The 20,441-nt window shown below is 51.1% G+C and overlaps 1 protein-coding gene across 3 annotated transcripts; it reads right to left on the bottom strand.

The window, feature by feature from the left end:
- Positions 1-5: 5 nt before the first annotated feature.
- On the bottom strand, positions 6-19,268 carry LOC140628223 (arylsulfatase D-like). Of its 3 annotated transcripts, none has more exons than XM_072817360.1 (10): positions 19,142-19,268; positions 16,903-17,052; positions 12,738-12,859; positions 10,315-10,437; positions 7,634-8,057; positions 7,314-7,450; positions 6,089-6,223; positions 3,765-3,927; positions 2,347-2,468; positions 6-1,311 (listed from the first exon to the last, which is right to left on the bottom strand). In XM_072817360.1, the coding sequence occupies exons 1-10, from the start codon at positions 19,192-19,194 to the stop codon at positions 947-949; spliced, it is 1,794 nt and encodes a 597-aa protein (XP_072673461.1). In that variant the 5' UTR covers positions 19,195-19,268; the 3' UTR covers positions 6-946. The 3 variants fall into 3 exon arrangements, with proteins under 3 accessions (XP_072673461.1, XP_072673462.1, XP_072673463.1); XM_072817361.1 differs by lacking the exon at positions 19,142-19,268 and adding an exon at positions 17,914-18,047; XM_072817362.1 differs by lacking the exons at positions 12,738-12,859; positions 19,142-19,268 and having other exon boundaries at positions 16,903-17,042.
- Between the last annotated feature and the right edge of the window lie 1,173 nt (positions 19,269-20,441).

The following is a 20,441-nucleotide window of genomic DNA, read 5'->3' as shown; positions in this document are numbered from 1 at the left end:
AAGTATTTAATTTAAACATTCAATATTTATTTCGCAGATTCACGGGGGCAGAACTGGCAAAACTGTATGTATTTATGGTGTACAGCACGATGATGCGATACCCGTACACCGCGTGAAATGACCACCCCGGTGAAGTGAATTAACACACCCATCACCTTCGCTAATGATCACGTAGGGTGTGCACGGCGACGACACCGCACGGCTAGTCTCTCAGCAGATTTCAAGGACAGGATACAGGATCAGAAACTAGCCCCTCCCCCCCACCGCCGTGCTGGCCCAGGCATCTCCAGGATGTGATCCTCTCATAACTGAAAGTTCGTGTCCTCTGAGCATCCTCTAGCCATCTCCCCCCAAACTCCTAGCAGCCATCACTATTGTATCCTCTCTTTCTACAAGTTCGAATTTCTTTTTATTTTTAAGATTGCATGTATCGGTGAGCTCATGCTTTTTTTTCCCTAGGTGTGTCTGACTTATTGCACTTTGCACAATGTCCTTGAGGTCCACCCCACGTCATCCATAAATGGCAGGATCTCCTTCCTTCTCGTGGCTGAGTCATGTTGCATCGTGTGGATGGACCACCTGTTCTTTATCCATCCATCCATCGATCCATCCATCCATCCATCCATTGATCCATCCATCCATCCATCCATCGATGAGAAGTTGGGTTCCTTCCAGGTCTTGGCTGCCATGAATCATGCTGCTGTGCACATGGGGGTGCAGATTTGTTTGAGATCCTATTACCATTTCCTTTGGGGTAAATACCCAGCAGTGGAATCACTGGGTCATAGGAAGCTCTATTTTGAATTTTTTGAGGAGCCTCCAGAGTGGCTGCTCCAGTTCGCATACCCACCCACAGGGCATGAGGGTTCCACTGTTTGCCACACTCCCGCCAACTCGTTTCACCCCGTCTGTCTGTCTGATGACGGGCATCCTGCCAAGTGTGAGGTCATGTCTCACTGTGATCTTCATCCTGCCCACACGCGCAGAAGGGGAAGGTCCCACAGCAAGGCTGCAGCCACGGCTTCCAGATGATGTTGCTCAGGGAAAACTGGGTGGGCACAGGGCTCAGGGTCTTTCTGTGCTGCTCCACAGCCTCACCCACCTGTGCTACTACCATGTTGTACAGAGGTTCAGAGTCAGGGGACAGGGGCCGTGCCTCAGAAGGGTCCCTGGAGAGCTCAAAGAGCAGGGGCGGGCTGTGCTGGGTCACACCGTCCCCCGAGCAGGGGCACACACCCCGGCCGTAGCAGGCCCCTGCGCCCTTGGGGTGGAATCGTGGCGTCATGTAGTGGACCTTCCAGAGTCTTCCACCTAAAGGCAAATGGAGACGTGGTCAGGGCACCCAATGAGATGAACATTTATATTGGTAGGCTGCCCTCCATACTGATGGGTCTCACCCAATCAATTGAACGTGTGAGACAAAGGAGACTGAAGGTCCCTAAAGAGGAAAGAATGACTGCGGAGTACGATCTAGAAATCATGCCTGAGTTTCTAGGCTTTAGAATCCAGGTGGCAGCATCCACGCCGGCCAGACTGAGGGCTGGCCCTGAACATTTCAGACTTGCCAGGCCCTACAGCCACATGAGACATGTCTTTCAAACCTCTGTGTGTGTTTCTATCCATCCATTTGTCTACATCTCCTTATCTTCTATCTCTGTCATTCATCCATCTATTATCTACTTGTCATCTATCTCATTACATGTTAATTTATCCTATTACCAGTCCACCATCTACCATCCACCCAAGCATGCATCTGTCCATTCATCTGTCTGTCCATCTGTTCATTTGTCCATCCATGCATCCATCCACTCATCTCTGAAACAGCCCATCCATCCATCCATCCATCCATCCATCATCCACCCATCCATTTATCTATCCATCCACCCATCTCTCCACTCATCCATCCATCTCTCCACTCATCCATCCATCCACCCATCCATCTATCCATTTGTCCATCTGTCCATACACCTGCCCATCCATCTATCTACCCATCCATCTATCCGTCTATCCATCTCTATCTGACCATGCATCTATTCATGCATCCATACATCCATCTACCTGTCCACCCATGTATGTCTCCACCCATCCATCCATCTATCCATCCATCCACCCACCCATCTATCCATCTGTCCATCTGTCTCTCTCTGTTCATTCATCTGTCCAACCCATTCATCCATCTCTCCATTTTTCCTCAATGCATCTCTATCTATCCATCCATCCATCCACCCCTCATCCCTCCCTTCCCTCCATCTATCCATCCATCCCACACACGGTGGGTTCTGTTTCTTGGGGGAACCCTGACTCATGCAAGCCACCCCTTGCACCGGGGGGAAGGTATGTACTTACTGTCCTTCTCGTGCCAGCGTGCCGCGTGGAGATACTTTCCACAGTAATGAAACAGGAACTCATGTGCTGAGTGCTCAGCAGCCCCTCGAAGCAAGGGCACCAGGCTACGGCCATCAATCACCCTGATTCCATGAACAGACATAGGAAGGGATCAGACCAAGACCATTCAGTCTGTGTTGCACCTGGAAATGAAACTCTAACCTTGTAAGGGCCCCCCAACTAAGAGCAACAACAGCACAGATGAGCTGTCTCTCTGATACTATGCAGATTGCAAGCTGCTGAGCAAGATGCATGTCATTGTTTTTAGACACAAAGTCACTAAGTTGTGGGGTCATTTGTTACACAGCACTACAGGCAACATTTTAAGACATAACAGATTCCAAAAGATGCCATCCGTCTGCAGGAAGCGATGAAGACAGCCAGTGATGGCCACATGACCTGGAGAGTCTTCCTTACAACAACTGATATTTAAAAAAAATCCTTGATCTGAATTTAATGTGCAAACATAGTGTTTTTCCTTACGGTTGTAAAGCACCTTTATTTTAATTATACCCTAATGATGACAGTTCTGTTTTCTGTGTCTACGTGGCTGGGTTACAGTCTTCAGTGATTTGGTAAAACGCCAGTCTAAGGGTTGCTGTGAGGGCACTTGTTTTTTCAGAAATGGTTGACATCCACAGTCAGTGGGCTCTGTGCAAAACAGAGCCCATTCATAATGAGGGTGGGCCTCACCAAATCCGTTGACAGCCACCAAGAGCAAAGACGGGTTTTCCAGGGAAGATGGGATTTTGCCTCAAGATTGCAACACAGCAATCCTACCTGAGTTTGCAGCCTGATGGCCTGACGTAAGGATTTCAGTTTGCCAGCCTCCACAATTGCATGAGCCAATCCCTTAAGATAAATGTCTTATTTTATAAGCACAGACATGTACCTGCACTGGTTCCATCTCTCTCATACGGGAGTATTTATTTGCCCCTCTAAATGGAGTAAAATCCAATCATGACCAAAATATTTACTGCTTTGTTTTTATCTTGTGTTAGCAAGAGACTTTGGTCATGTGCTAATATTGAGGTAATAAATCATTTTTTAAAGCATGCTGTGAGAGCCTCACTAAAATATGGGCAAAAGTCCATTTCAGGAAATCATAGGGAGATGAGTTTCAACGGATCGACATCTAATGCTTTCAATCCCCTCATTGCTGTGCGGAGTTATAAAATTTTACCAAAACAGCAAAACGAGAAGGACCCAATATTTTATATCATCACTCTTTGCCGAGTGTGATTATTTTGCATTAGGCTGTCCCCTCCATGCGAGGATGTGAGAACTTTAATCTCGTGGTAGGTTTTCTCATTACATGTGAAATAGTAAAGGATAGCTGTCAGGAATTGGGGCATGAAGGGGTCTCACTGCATGTGTACCTGTCCTGGGGCACCTCGCCGCCCCCCAGCTGGACCACGGTGGGGAAGACATCCATCAGGCTGGTGGGCTCGTGGATCACTCGGCCAGCCGGCAGCACCCCAGGCCACCGGAAGATCCCCGGGACGCGGATGCCGCCTTCCCAGCCCCCCATCCCTTTGCCACCTGTAAGTAAGTAAGTGCCATTAGAATTCTCCAGGAGATGGTCCCATCCACACACACACACCTGGATACACCTGTCTGTCTCTGTCTATGGACCTGGGCACCCCTGCTCACAAATGCACACTTTAGCAACCTGCACCTCCCAAAATATTTGCTGCAATAATTCCAGAACCTCGCCATACCCCCACTGGCAGGTGGAGTCCATATGCTCTCCTCTTGACATTCGATGAGTCTTTATGACCATTGGAACACACGGGGCGTGCGATGCGTGGCTTCAGAGGTGTAATGCATTTGGATTTCACAGTGTGCATGATCCTTCCTCTATCCTTTTTCTTTCTGGAAGGACTAGAAATTGGGTCTGGGATCTCTTCCCCTGCTTCTCTTCCTCTCCCACCTGCTTGCCATACCACCCACCTGTTCCTTTACTGCTTTTCCTGGTTATTTTTCATTTCTGGGACCCCTGGCAATGGGTTTGGGCCCAGATTGGCTCTTGGGGAAAGGCGTATAGGTACTGAGCATTAGACAACATGCTTATACTCCCTAGGAACTCTGGGTATGGGAGTTAAAGCCATCCTATGTTACAAAAGGAGACTTGTAAACAAGAAGGGTACATGTGTTCGGAGTCTTGCTAAATAAATGCAGCTTTGTTGCAGTTTGGAAACTGTAATAACTGCACTCGCCTCGCCTGCTTTCATTTTGCGCTGCTGCTGTTGCATAATAAGTTACTGTAAACCAGCAGCTTCACTCCTGTGTATTAGGTCTCGGTTCTGTACGTTGGGAGTCGGATGTGGCTTTGCGGCTACTCTGCTCTGGGTCTCACAGTCGGAAATCAAGGTGTCGGGGGTTTGTAGAATATACTACTGGAAATGATGAGAATCATGAACCTATTACAGCTTCAGGATGTACACGGAAGACGGGAGAAAACATCCACTTCCAAGTTGTAGGAACATACACAGTCGACCCTCATTACTCCCCAGAGTGATGTTCTACAAAGTCGCCACAAACACCCAGTTAGCAAATACTGAACCCCGACTTCCAGATTTAATCCAGGGCTCAGTACCAGGGAGACTCTGGTCCCTGTATTTGCAACAGCCAATTGGTCTATTTTCATATGTTTTGGTTAAAGACCCCTTCTTGGGTAGATACTGCAATTCGTTTGCATTGACCTCACGGCCAACAGTGCGGGAACTCGAGTCTGGATGAAGCTAATCTAACGTACTTATTTTCTCCATACGGCCCATGGCAAGCTTCTTGCCCTTGGGAACAGAGCACAGCCCTTTGGCAGTACAGTTGGAGCCACTTGAAGCAGCAGAGTCATCAACAAAACCCAAACAAAATCACAAAAACATGGCCACTAAAGACACCACAAAAAGGACACGTGTGTATAGTCTGAGAGATGAAATGTAGGCAACAGGGTCGCCTCATCTGACCTTAGCTGAGAACGTGTGTGTCGGGCAATGAATGTTTTCACTGCTGTTCACATGAGCGCAAAGACATTGCAAGTACTGATTTTGGGGTTACAGATAAATTTTAGCAAGTAGGTGAATTCGTAAATATGGAATCCACGAATCATGCAGAGTGACTGTATCAGATTTTTTTTAATGGCAATATAGGGGCGCCTGGGTGGCTCAGCTGGCTAGGCATCTACCTTGGGCTCAGGTCATGATCTCGGGGTCCTGGGACCAACCCCTCTGTCAGGCTCCCAGCTCAGCAGAGAGCCTGCTTCTCCCTCTCGCCCCCTGCTCATGCTATCTCTATCTCTATCTCTCTCTCAAATAAATGAATAAAATATTTTTAAAAATGGAAAAACAAAGGTATAATGCCCCAAATCTCACATGACATAGTGGAATACAGGGACATATGTAACTAAGCTTATGGTTACTGCCTTACCTTTGATTTAGGGTGGCATTTATTTTAATTTTATCTTATTTATTTGTATATCTCTCTCTTCCACTACAATGTAAACCCTTGAAGGGAAGGGCGTATGTCTTATTTTCTCTCTCTTAACATCTGGATAGAATTTGGTGTATGGCAGCTGCTCAAGAAATCCACCTTTGAAAATGCACACTTTTCCCCCTTCTGGTTGTTTTCCAACCTGTATTTCTGGGAGTCATTTGGTGGGTCCTTTATCTGCCTTTTAACCCCTGATATCCATTGGTCTCACCTCTGAATATTCCATTCCATCCCCCCAGCTGGCCACGTTCGTCTCTTGCCTCCAAATGTCCTCCATGATCAGAGGTAAAATAGGTGAATGTCGTGTTTTTCAAACCGTTTTCTTCAATGGCATTAAGGACTTCACCTTTGAGAGAATTGGAACATTTCACGACAGAGCCAGTGAAATAGCATCAGCGAATGCAACCCCAATTTGTCCTTTCTTGCTAGAAAGTCTCATAAGGGGACTCGGCAGTCGCCAAGACACCATCATTATGAATGTGATCACAAAGTGTGAGCCCCTATCTTGATTTTTCTGATACCACAAGATTCAGAATCTTGTTTACAAAGGTATCACAAATATGGAAAACAGAATAAACGCCTAGAGGCAGTATGCCAGGGATGGCGTGCTCTGAACATGCACTGCTGGGATGAATATGTGTGTCTGTAAAGAGTGCATGGGGGTGGGAACGTGCTGAGAAAGGATTTCATGGGAGACCCCTATTGAGATAGGAGGAAGCCAGAGCCGTGAGCATCAATTAGTGGTGTTGGCACATGCGGGCCAAGGCTCAGGAGAGCAGAGCCATCTATAAGCCCAGCCCTTGCTTTCTCTACGGAGACCAAATGCACATCTAAAGCACTGAAAGTAGAGATTTCAAACCACGTGGGCAGGTGCACAGTGGAAATGCATGTTTTTAAAGCATTATGTAACCCACCCTCATGTTTTGAGGTTGTTTGCCTCTTTACTGGTCGACTATAATCATCATGCTTCTCCCAGGACAAGTCATCAGGTCCTGCAAGAATTTAGATGTCTACGTTCTTTTAAGAATCTATATACACTTGAAATGTGGTAACCTTGTGTATCAACTATACTTCTTTGTGAAAGCAAACAGAATCTACAAGGTCACTCACTGGATCTCTCCAGGCTTTCTCAAGGTCATTGGGGGGACCAGCAATGTTGGTCCGTTGCCCTGAACAACAGTGTTCTTGGTTCCCTTTCTGTAATGTCACATGACAGCTTTAAATAATGCATTCTGTGGAAGGATGATTTGGTGCAGGAATAGATTGAGGAACCGGAAGTGCTGAAGGAGCATGTGAATGATATGGGGAAGTCTCCCCCTATCCTTGCCTTTTCTTATTCTTTATTGCAACCCAGTTCATAGTCGGGAGACCCATCTGTTACCAAAGTTGTGTGGTGAGGCCAAGGGTGAATGAGGGACGGCCGCACCTTGACTTACCTACAAGCCAATCCATCTCTTCCACGTTGTCGCCATATAAGCCGTGCTGGCTTTTCCCGAGAAACTGTTTTGTGGTTACCAGGGGAATGTGTACATGCAGCAAGGACAAGAAGAGAAGAAATGGTTGGTGCTTATTTCTGAAAGAAGAAAAACATCCTTCAGATACAATGGCACCTGTTTCAACACTATTTGATCCATCTGAGTCCTTGAAACCCATCTCACCATTGGGGCTGGTTTAAGAAATCCCAAAGATGGCAAAGAGACCCACTCAGGTGCTCTGAGAACTCACCTCCTCTTTAAAAATGGGAGGGTTTTATTACCTTTCGATATACGAAACGGCCTCCCGTAGCATGTGACTCGTCGTTCTTTCCAAATCCATGGGCTGCTCTGTGACGTCATGGTTTCTCATCAAGATACAGTTCCAACGGCGCACGAACCCAAAGCTGGCGTACCAGGAGACAAAGAAGAGGAAGACGAGGCTGGCCGCACCCAGAACTACCTTCCAGGACACGGAGATTAACCCGCAAACCTTGCCAACAGCAATGGTCAGTACCGCCAGGGCCGCCATCTGGGTGGAAAGCCACAGCTTTGCTCTGGTGGTGGCATCTACTTCCGGGGGCCTGTCTGGGTGACAGTCATTCACCAGCGTGAAAGGCATGCCATAAAAATAGTCAAATCCATGGTTCAATGGGTGGTGGCAGTGGTCGGTTCGGGATTCACAGTTTACACCCTGGTGCCATTTTCCTGAAAATAAGAGCAGAGGGGTAAAGAACACACATTGAAAGTACTCTTGAAGGAATTCTGCGTGCTACCGATCACCTTCTCAGTAACTGCCGTGCTCCAATCAAAAGGATGCTATGCAAACAGCAAAATCTGAAATAGGAAAGGAACATAATAGGGACTCCTGGGTGGCTCAGCAGTTGAGCATCTGCCTTTGGCTCAGGTCGTGACCCCGGGGTCCCGGGATCGAGTCCCGCGTCGGGCTCCCTGCAGGAAGCCTGCGTCTCCCTCTGTCTGTGTCTCTGCCTCTCTCTCTGGGTCTCTCATGAATAAATAAATAAAATCATTAAAAAAAGGGACATAATAGAAATTCAAAATAGAAAGGAATAAAATGAATTTGTTTGATATAAAGCGCATGGCACTACTAAACGAACGTATGGAGTCATGATCGTTATCAAGAGATTGAAAGTTTAAGATTTTCTGGACTGTTAGGAATTATAAGTTTGCAAGCTTAGACTATCCTGCTATTAAATAACTCAGAAAATATCATTTACTGATATTTCTTACTTAAAAGACAACCACTCAATAAAGGGGTTGGCTCTAGAATAATCTTACAACAGAATAGAAGGACTGGCTCACTCCACTAACTAGTGAGCAACAAATGCTTGTAATAGACTTTTTTCCAAAGGCAGTAACTTTTATAAAATCACTGAGATGGAACATGAGGAGACCCATATGTCTAATTCTAGCAGGATATACAAGAATTGGGTTCTTCCTATTTTATGTGCTCCAGACACTCAGCCAGCTTAAATCTAGCTACAAAATAGGACAGAAAAGGGTTCAACATACTATTTGCCATAATTTCCAAGTGCAGAGGTTAAACCAGGTCTCCACCCTGTTCTTCCCTCCCATTACAGAGCATTGGTTCTAGTTCCAAGCCCAAGGACATCCCTTTGTACCCCCGCTTACATTTAAGGAAACGAAAATGCCGGAATGGGTTGAAACGGGTGGAGAAGAAAAGTATAGAGGAGAGTCTCCTTCTCGTCTGCTTTCTACCATTTGGGACGTGAAGAACAGCCTTGTCTAAATGTAGATGAGGTGTGTGGACCAGAAGAATAAAGATTCACAGAAGGAACCGATACCCTGGTCCGTAGTTCCAGTAAACACTAAATAAATCTACTTATCTAGTGTTAAAAACAATTCCACCCATGGAGTAGAAGATACATGGGTGGTTGTGGGGGTGAAGGACATTGACCCAATGGCAGTGAGCTGGTAATGGAAAGTTCTAGTAACTAAGAAGCTTTGCTCTACGTCTTAAGATTGAAAAGAGAAATACAGGCAGTAGAGTAGATGCGTACAAAGTCCTTGAAAATGTCCCTGAAGAAGCGATAAGCTGTGTCTTGAGTATCTATGTTTCCCCAAAATTCCTACGTTGAGACCTGACCCTGAGGCTGATGGTATTTGGAGGCAGGACCTTGGGGGAGGAGGAGATCAAGTCCTAAGGCTGGAGCCTCCACGAATGGAATTAGCGCCCCAGAGAGACGGTCACTCCTTCTTCTCACGAGTGACACATGGAGAGAAGACGGTCATCTGTGAAGCAGGATGAGGGTCCTCACCAGACACGGAATCTGTCAGCCCCGGGATCTTGGACTCCTCAGCCTCTGGAACTGTGGGTAGTAAATCTACATAATCTCTATTTCTAAAGTAGTAGGAAATTTTAAAAGGGGGGAAGGGTGATTACCCCTCCCTCGTCCTGACAAAGTGGGGGTGTCACGGTCCCCTCTAAACTCAACGGGGACTCTGAGTGTGGAAAAGCTGATGAAGACTCGAATGGGACCCCCTTGCACACGGATCTGACCCAGCCCTCCCTTGACCGGGGGGTCAGGGAAGACGCCGTCGTCATCCAGCCTCTGATTCCTGTAAGACGGGATACGACTTCTAAGCACACAGGCTGAGCAAGGAATGAAAAGGGTCAAGCGTCTGGCCCATGACGGGGGAGTGCCCATCTGCAAAGAAGTAACCTAGCAGGTGTCAGAGTGCCCTTCTCAGACAGGTGGTCTTACAGGGTTGGCCCTTGAACTAATGATGTCTGAGAACCGGCTCTCCAGAGGATTCCCATCATTCCCTACAGAATGACAGACGATCCAACAGTATGACTGGTCCAAGAGAGGTCACATGGGGCCAGCCCCTGATTTGGGTTCGGACGCGTGACTTTTTGGCCCTGCAGGGAAACAAGTTCTTTTGATGGTTGACCGTCCTGCTCCCTGAACAATAGGAGTACCTATGAGGCCGGTTGCATAACCTTGCTGCTGCAGGATTCTCGCAAATGTGGTTTCGTTCTCCGGGAGTCCGCCCGATGCCCCGTTCCACTGGAGGGCGCGGTACCCATCATGGGCTTCCATGCCTGTGGAGCAGAGCAGAGAGCACGCACTCACTCTCCCACGGCTACAGCACGGGTTCTCACCTGGGGAGGGGCCTGGCCCACGCCAGTGGACTCTTCACTCTGCTCGGGATTGGTTTGGGTGATCGCAGTTGAGGGAGGGATGCTACTGGCATGTGGTGGGTGGGGACACCCTAGCGTGCCCAGGATGTCCACACCACAGAGAATCATCCAGCCCAGATGTCAGCACTGCTGAGGTTGAGAAACCCTGTCTTAGCAGGAGAGATTGTGTCTTTATCTTTCTCTCTCTCTTCATCATCCAACTATCCATCCTCTCATCTATCGATGATCGATCGATCCATCCATCTACCTATCTATCCATCTATCGATTCTATTATCTATCTAATCTATCTATCTATCCATTGATTCTATATCTATCTATCTATCTATCTATCTATCTATCTATCTATCTATCCATCCATTGATTCTATGATCTATCCATCCATCCATCCATCCATCAATCCATCCATCCATCGATTCTATTATCTATCTATCTATCTATCTATCTATCTATCTATCCATCCATCGATTCTATTATCTATCCATCCATCAATTCTATTATCTATCTATCCATCCATCCATCGATTCTATTATCTATTTATCCATCCATCCATCCATTGATTCTATTATCTATATATCTATCTATCCATCCATCAATTCTATATATATGTATCCATCCATCCATCAATTCTATTATCTATCTACCTACCTATCTATTATCTATCTATCTATCTATCTATCTATCTATCTATTATCTATCTACCTATCTATCCATCCATCCATCCATCCATTTATCCATCCATCCACCTACCTATCCATCCATTGATTCCTCTATCTATCTATCTATCTTTCTATCTATCTAATCTATTCATCCCTCCACTACACTTGATCTTAGCCAAAAGGCCGAGAAGCGATATTCATCCCTCCATCTATCCATCTACCCACACATCCATTCATCTTTCTATCCATCTATCCATCTATATTAATCTATCAATGCATCTATTATCCATCCATCCATCCATCCATCCATCCATCCATGTATCTATAATTTATCTATGTATCTCCCCAGCTATCAATCTATTAATATCACCTATCAATCTATTATCTATTTATCTATCTGCCTACCTACCTATCTCTATTGTCTCTCCATGATCTGTCTGTGGCAGTGGCTCCCAACCAAAGGTAATTCTGCCCCGCAGGGAATCCTTGGCAATGCCTGGAGGCATTTTTGGTTGTCACAAGTTGGTGGGGAGAGTGGCTGCTACTAGCATCTTGTGCATAGAGACCTGACCCCCAGCACCTCAGAATGCAACTGTATTTGAAGATACTTTAAAGAGGTATAAATGAGCTCACTGGGGTGGGCTCTGATCCTATAGGACCAGGGTCCTTATAAGAAGAGGAGGTGAGGACGCAGACATGCACAGAGGGGCCACCACGTGAGGACACGGGGAGAACACGGCGTCTACATGCCCAGGAGAGAGGCCTCACAGGGAGCCAGTCCTGCCCACACCTGGATCCCAGCCTCCCAGCCTCCAAGATGGTGAGAAGATTCATGTCTGTTTAGGCTGCCCCATCTGTGGTACTCCGTTTGGCTGCTCAGAGAATACAACAATATTCCAATACGTGGATACGCCAGTTTATTAACGCAGTCTTCCACTGATGAACTATATCTATGTCAGCACCTTACAGACTGTGGTGCTGTGAACATTCCCATTCCATCTTCTGCAGAACATGCACATGTGTACATGGTGGGCACGTACTTAGGCATTGCTGGGTCACGGCACGTGCGTGCATTCAGCTTCAGCAGACAATGACAAGCCATACCTGAACTGCACCACACCAACGTCCTCCTTGTCCTCTGACTCCTGCTTCTCTCTCATAAGGACCTTTGTGAGGACACGGGGCCACCTGGATAATCTAGAATAATGTTCCCATCTCAAGACCCTCCACTTAATCGCCTCTTCGAAGTCCCCTTGGCCATATAAGGAAATATTCCTCTAAACTAAAATATTTAAATTAATAAGAGTGATGTCAACCCAAACCAGCTACCGTTGGACAGCTTCGGCCTCTGAATTCCCAATCAACCCAATCATCGCGTGACTTACCTAAAACACAGTATTCTTTTTACATAATTTCAGGGTGATGGCACCGCAGATGGTAGCTGCACCATTTTCCCTGCATCTCAAGCATCGCTAATAATACCACGGACAAGACACGAGTGGACGCAGACGTGCCCCCGTCTCGGTCGTCCCCACCACACTGACCTGATCTGAAGGAGTGCCTCCCTGTGAGGAAGGAAGATCTGCTGGGGGTGCAGAGGGGGGCGGCCGCCAGGTGCTGGGTGAGCCTCACGCCTTCCTCTGCAAGCCAGTCGATATTGGGTGTCCTGAGCAAACCACACACAAACATCCCTGTCAGGCGGGGGACGTGCTGACCAGGACCCCTGCACCGAGAAGCAGGGCGCGGAGCACACCAGTATTTCCTTAGGGTTTTACAGGTAGCTGCCTGTGGGGGTTCCACCCACCCACCCACTCTGTGACCCCTGCAGCTTCTTTCCTGACGACTCCGTTCCTAAAGACACAGCGCCCCTCGCCCTGTTGTGTGCAAGCTGTTCTCCGTAGTCCCTCGGCTGTGGCTTCCTGGCCCCTCGCCGGCCCAGAAGCCACAGCTGATGCTGGTACTCGACACCTGCTCCCCTGGGCAGCTGCGGGGGCCTGGCCACACCTCTGTTTTCAAAGAACAGCTGTCAGTTAAGATTGCTCTGGCTGCTTTTGTCCCCTTTGACTCTTTTTAAAATTGTGAGCAACTGAAATATAAATGCTGTTATTAAAAATCACCCATTTCGGTATTCATGTTGGGTGTTTTCAATAACCCAACTATTAAAATTTACTTTTTTTTTTTTACTAAGCTCTGAATATGAATTGCAAGGGCTTATAGGATTCTAGCAGCGAAGTATAATTATGTTAGTTCTGACCTATGTCTCAGTTTACAAAAGTTCTATCTCTAGTTTGATATCCAATGGTCGTCCATCTATTACCTACCGATCTATGTATCATGTATCTATCCATCCGTCCATCCATTCACCCATCCGTCCACTCATCTTTCCATTCATTCATCCTTTCACTCATCAGTCTTTCCATCCATAATCCACCCATCCATCTTTCCTTCCATCCATCGATCTTTCCATCCATCCTTCATCCACCAATGCATCCATGCATCCTTCATCCATCCATTAAACCAATCATCCATCTTTCTACCCATGTATCCATTCACCCACCCATCTTTCCATTCATCCATCATTTGTCCATTCATCCAACCTTCCATCCATCCAACCTTCCATCCATCCATCTTTCCATCCATCCTTCAACCACCAATGCATCCATCCATCCATCCTTCATCCATCCATTAAACCAACCATCCATCTTTCTATCCATCTATCCATTCACCCACCCATCTTTCCATTCATCCATCATTTGTCCACTCATCCAACCTTCCACCCATCAATCTTTCCACCCACCCTCATCCATCCATCCAACGTTCTACCCATCCATGTCTTCACCCATCCATCCAATCATCCATCCATATTGATGGAAATCCATCAATACTTCCATCCATCCATCCTTCACCCATTCATCCATCAGTTCATTTCACCATCCGTCAATCATTTATCTGTCTAGTATCTATCTCTCTTCTACCAAGTATTTATCTCTTACAGATGTCTTCATGATTATCTACGCTGTGGAACAGAATGAAAAACATCACAGGTTTCAACCTCAGCATTGAAATCTTTCCTGCAGAATCTCATTCCTCTACTTGTTAAAACACACCTTAAAACAGGAAAGATGCTGCTAGTGATTTTAAATTCTCTGCTTCTCAGTCAATGTATGTCATCTCCCTGTTTCCCTAACGAAGTTGATGGGCAAATATAATCCTGAAATACTACACTCAACTGCCTTTCATTTTTTATGTATTCTTTTTGTTTAAAATAACTCTCTGGCATGTGGGATCAGATATTAAAAAAAAAAAAACAGAGGGAAAAAAACCCAGAAAGAGTTCTGAGAATGATATTAATATGCTGAGGAATAGCCCAGTGACTCTCAGCAAAGGAATGGAGGGGTAGGGCATAAATGCGACTTTCCCGGGAGAAGAGATATCTTTTCTTCCTATGATGGTAATAAAACGGGCAGTTTCCACGTTATTTACAGACTTGGCTATATCGTTAACACATGCCTGGTGTGGATTTGCTGTTAGAGCATTAGGGGTCACTTCCGTGTTTTGCATTATGGGCCCAGAAAGAAACATGGAGATCATCCAATGGCCTTACATCAAGAAGGGAAACTGAGGCTGGACATGTGACTGATGGCACAGCTATTCAGAAGCAGGTTGAGAGGGCCACAGAGCCAGTTCCCGGGCTCCCTTTTTTGTCCTGAACTTCTATTCCTCTGACCCTCCGCAGCTACATGTGCATTACACACCTCATGTGCTCTCGAGGCCCCTTTCTTACGAGGCAAGATACGAAACAGAGCTGGTGTGGCCTACACGAGCGACCGGAGGGATTGACAACGAGGATGTGTGAGCTCTGATTTCGAGCACAACCGTCTTACAGGGTATTTAGGCACGCACAGCGAATACTGTGGTTGCTGGAAATAATTCGAGGGGACGGATTTACTAGTGAAGAGCGGCTTATGTGATGTGCTACAGAAGTCAGAATGATTTCATAGCAAATCACTGAAGGACGAAGGGAAAGATGGCTTATGGGACGTGGAGCCAAAGACAGTTTCCCTCAGGCAGGTGGTCCTTACACACGTTAAGTCTTCACCTGTCAGCCTTGATAGCTTACTTTGGCAGGATTTTTAAAGGGGGGTGTGGCCTGCCCGTGTTGGGGTGGGTGGACGTGCAGTGTAGACAACATTTTGAAGACCAGCGAAGTGTAATAGGTTTGGGTAGAATGGCCACGTTTCTTACAGGTGCATCGTGAGGGGCACGGCCCCACATCCCTAAGTGGCATGCTGCAACTCCTGTCGCTGATTGGCCCAATGTCTTCATCAACGAGCCAATGAGTTAAATTAAGAGAACATCTTTGCTGGCTTTAGGATGTCCCCAAAGACCGTCCTTGCACTGCCAGTATTTTAGCTGGAAGGAGAAACACTAGACATAAAAATCATGGGTGCTGCCCCCCTAGGGGTGGTAATGGGAATGCAGCCCCAGTTTCTTGATTTCTTAATTAATGGCTTATGTTTGCTGAACCCAAACCAGCAGCCCACAGAAGGTCCTGAGGGGTTAGGAATTCATCATATATGAATTCTGGGGACACCCTTCAGTCCATAACAGGGCATGATGGCTCAGAGAGTGCAAGGCGTTCTTTGGGGGTGTGAAAATATTCTAAAATGCATCGTGGTGATGGATGCACATCTCTGAAAATGCCAGAAGCCAGTGAACTGTCCACTTCCACTGGGTGAGGGATCTGTTCTGGCAGATGTAAGTGGGCAGGGTCAGCGTGGGGAAGGAAGGTCCCTGGACACACAGGCCAGATTTCTGCTGATGTTAGAGGGGCTGTGACCAAAGGGGGGTGGGGTGGGCCTCTGCAGGCCAGTCCCAAGGTGGGCAGCTATTCCAAGGCAGGTTGTGTGACGTTGGGGTGGTGGTCTTCCTAAAAGAAATGGAATGAGGTGCTTTCCTACCTTTTCTCCTCTTGCTGCATCAGCCTGCAAACATCACCGGCCACTTGTTTGCCTGCAGGGATGGCCTAGGAGCCTGCATACTGTGAATATGCAATCAGCGCCCGCCCACGGTGGGTGAATAGCAGCCCCCAGAGCAGATCCGCCCGGCCTAATCCACTAGGGTGGGGGGGGCCTTAATTGGAAATGGGGTCTTTACAGGTGTAATTAGGTAAGGATTTAGTGATGAGCTCCTCCGGGATGAGGATGAGCCCTACAGGCAATGACAGGGGTCCTCATAAAAGACAGACGAGGAGACACAGATGCAGAGGAGGAGCCCCGTGAGGAGATGGAGGCCGAGACTGGAGGGACTTGGTCACCAGCCCGGGGGCGCCTGGGGCCCCAGCCACCGGCAGAGATGGGAGAGACCCTCCCTGGAGCCTCTTGGGGGAGCGTGTCTCCCCTACTGGGCCTCGATCTCAGACATCTGGTTTCCAGGACTGAGACAGAATAAATTCCTCTTGTCTACAGTTACTCCATGTGGGGCCCTGTGTTAGGGCAGCCCTCCGAATGAATCAAATACACCACCCACCGGAGTGCCCTCTCTGAAAATTTCAGTTTGGCACCCTGCTTCCCTGTCAAAAAATCACTTCTTCGGCCTTCACTCTGAGGCACTAAGGAGTTTCCCACTACTTGCAGATTTTAAGCGCATCATTCAGCGCCGTGTACCCCCCTATGCTAGGGCACACCCAGGACCACCAGCATACTGTACCTGAGGGTGCTGTTCCCATAGCAACCAAGATCCCCAATGCCAAGATCATCTGCCATTATCAGTAGAATATTGGGTTTGAACGCATTTGCTGCTTTTAACTGGCATGTCCCCGGGAGCAAACACAGAAGGAGGAGAGGCCACCAGGAGTGCCTGCAGAGACAAGCCAGCGGCCAAAAGTAAGGTCTCGGGTTTACTTGCAATGTTAAGTCGGCCTTTCGAGGCAGCTTGCTGGGAAGGCAGGTGGTGCCCGCTGGGTGCTGGGTTCGGATTTACTGAGGGAGCCGTCTCCTGTGCGTTCTGCCTCCTTTTGCTCTGATTGCTCCCATACTGACACCCCCCCCCCCCCGGGAGGACCCCAGCAGGACCGTCTGCAGGATCCAACGCAGGACCCTCCACAGGATTCCCCGCAAGACTCCCCGCAGTAGCTCACATCAGGACCCCTGCAGGACCCCCCCGCCGGGCCCACTGTAGGACCCACCGAAGGAACTCTCCGCAGGATCTCCCCACAGGACTCTCCCCAGGATCCCCCCGGCCAGACCCACTGCAGGACCCACCGAAGGACCCCCCACAGGACCCTCCCCAGGACCACCGCAGGACCCCCCACAGGACCCTCCCCAGGACCACCGCAGGACCCCCCAGAGGACCCTCCCCAGGACCCCCGGAGGACCCCCCACAGGACCCACCTTAGGACCCTCCCCAGGACCACCGCAGGACCCCCCACAGGACCCACCTTAGGACTCTCCCCAGGACCCCCGCAGGACCCCCCGCAGGACCCTCCCCAGGACCCCCGCAGGACTCCCCGCAGGGCCCGTGTGCCCCAGTGAAGTGTCTTGCGCAGAAGGAAGCCCTTGGTAACCCCGCTCCTTCTGGGAGGTGCCCTCGCTAAAGGGTAGGGTCGCCTCCCCGGGTCGCGCCGTCCTGCCTCCCGGCTGCCCAGGCGTCCCCGTCCCTCCCGGGGCGACCCCCGGGACGCAGGCCGGCCCAGAGGTCGCCGCAAGGGCGGACACGCACTTTCTAAGGAGGAATGTGGGGGGGCCCGGGGCGCCCTGGTCCCCGTTCCTGGCTCCAAGCTGGCGGCTCGAGCGTGCCCGCGGTCCCCGGCGGGGTCCCCCCGTTGCGCCCGGAGACTGGGGCCCGGGGTCTGGGGTGGCCGCGGCGGGACAGGCCGTGGGCGCAGCGTTCGGGGGCGGCCGCAAGCCGGGAGGGGGGCCCGGCGCGTCGGGGAGGGTGGGGGGCGCCGGCGGGCGGGGGCACGGGGCACGGGGCACGGGGCACGGCTGCGCTCCGCCCGGGGGTCGCGGGGGCTGCGCGGGCCCCAGGGTGGCGGTGCGAGGCCAGCGCCGCGCCAGGGCAGGGGTCGGGCGGGGCCGGGGCGGGAGCGAGCCGCGAGGAGGAAGGAAGCGGCGCGCGGCGGGGCGGGGACCTGGGGGTGGGACCGGACGTGCCGCCGAGTCGGGGAGGGGCGGGGGCGGGGAGCGGAACCCGGCGGGGGCGCGCACGGAGGGAGGGAGGGAGGGAGCGGGGTGGGGGTGCAGAGGGAACCGGCGGGGGGAGCTACCTGCCTCGGAGAGTGGGGGGCAGAGAGTGGGGGGGGACATTGGGGGCCAAGGGAGCGCGTGGGGGCGGTGGGGACCCAGCCTCGCCCGGGGGGGCAAGGTCGTGGAGGGAGGGGACACTGGGGCCAAGGGAGCGTGTCCGGGCGGTGGAGGAGGGTGGGGACCCGGCCTCTCCGGGGGTGGGGGACAGAGAGTGGGGAGACAGGGTCATGGAGGGAGGGGACACTGGGGGCCAAGGGAGCGTGTCCGGGCGGTGGAGACCCGACAAACAGTGGGGGGACATGGTCGTGGACGGAGGGGACACTGGGGGCCAAGGGAGCGCGTGGGGGCGGTGGGGACCCGGCCTCGCCAGGGGGGGCAAGGTCGTGGAGGGAGGGACACTGGGGCCAAGGGAGCGTGGCCCAGGCGGTGGGGACCGGGCCGTGCAGGGTCGTGGGGTGAGGGGACACTGGGGGCCAAGGGAGCGCGTGGGGGCGGTGGGGACCCGGCCGCGCTCTGCCCGAGGGTGCCCTCTCTGTGCCCCCGACCCTCCAGCGCCAGCTCTCCAGCCCCGCGTCCCTGCGACTGCGACACGGACTCTCCCCGCGATTTGGCGACTCCCGGGGCTCGCCCCGCCCGCCCTGCCGCCCCGGGGGCCGCGCTCCCGCGTGTGCACCCCGCCCCCTTCCCCGGGCCCCGCGCACCTGGCAGCGGGCGCGCTGCGTCCCCCGGGAGCCCCGGGAGCCCCGGGAGCCATGGCCGCGAGCGCACGGGACGCGCAGGACCTTGGCCCTCGGCGCCCGTCCCGCCCACGCCGCCGCACCTCCTGCCGCCCCGGGGCTTCCGGGAACCGATCCTGCAGACCTGTTTCCGCGGGGCCCTGGCGCACCCCCGGGACACTAGGGTGCAGGCGCCCGAGGGGAATCTCGGCCGACGAGCCCCTTCCTTGCAGCAAGCGCTGCAGCGCGCGTGCCCTGGGGCCGTGGGTCGGACCCTCCCCGGGGACTCTCCCTCGGGGACCTTCCTGGTGCCCGCATCCCCGCCCTGCCCCCCATGACCTGCCCCCCATGACCCGCCCAGACTTCTCCGTTTCCCTGCCCAACTCCCATCTGCGCGTTGGGGACACAATGCTTGGGAATTCAGCTTTCCCAAAGTGTGTGTGTGTTGGAGGGGCCGGGGCGGGGGCTGCCCTAAGTGCCCTGGAGGCTGTTTCTTGAAAACTCTGCGAAGGATGTGTTTGGAGAAAAGACCTGTGCGCCTTGGAATGGGCAGACTTAGTGAGCTCCCGACTCCTGCGAGGCCTCTGGGCAGGAACCCACCCTGCTGCCCGCACCTTGGTCCAGGCTTCCAGCCTCCAGAGCTTGGAAAGGATGAGGGCGAGGCCTAAGCTGCCACCCTGCTGGTTCTCTGGGGTGGTGGCCTCGGCACACAGGCTACCTGGGACCCAGTGTAACAACCCACCCTGAGAAGGGGAGACCCCAGGAGATCCCTGGGTGACTCAGCGGTTTGGCCCAGGGCGGGATCCTGGGGTCCTGGGATTGGGTCCCGCGTTGGGCTCCCTGCATGGAGCCTGCTTCTCCCTCCTCCTGTGTCTCTGCCTCTCTCTCTCTCTCTATCATAAATAAATAAACAAATAAATAAATATTTAAAAAAAAGAAGGGGAGACCCGGGGGCCAACTCAGAGTGTCGGTTTATTATTTTCAGCGTCGAGGAGGAAAAAGTCACTTCAAACGGGGCCTCTTCAAGTGATTCTTGGTGAACACATGCCCTGGTGACTTAGGGAAGCCCAGAATTGGGGGGCCGTCCTGGGTACTCGGTGTCCTGCTCTGTCTGGGAGGTCACTGCATGAGGACCCGGCTCGTCGCACTGGACGCGCCCAGGACGGGCCTCCAACAGGATGGGGATCTTCCCCCAGGCCCCACAGCCAAGGACGTCTCTGCGCACGCGAACCCCTACTCCGTATGACACAGGAATAGCTTCCACTGGGACTGTGCACTCTTGGTG

Source organism: Canis lupus, chromosome X (genome assembly GCF_048164855.1).
Source record: "Canis lupus baileyi chromosome X, mCanLup2.hap1, whole genome shotgun sequence".
NCBI lineage: Eukaryota > Metazoa > Chordata > Mammalia > Carnivora > Canidae > Canis > Canis lupus.
This window is presented reverse-complemented; position numbering and strand designations above follow the sequence as displayed.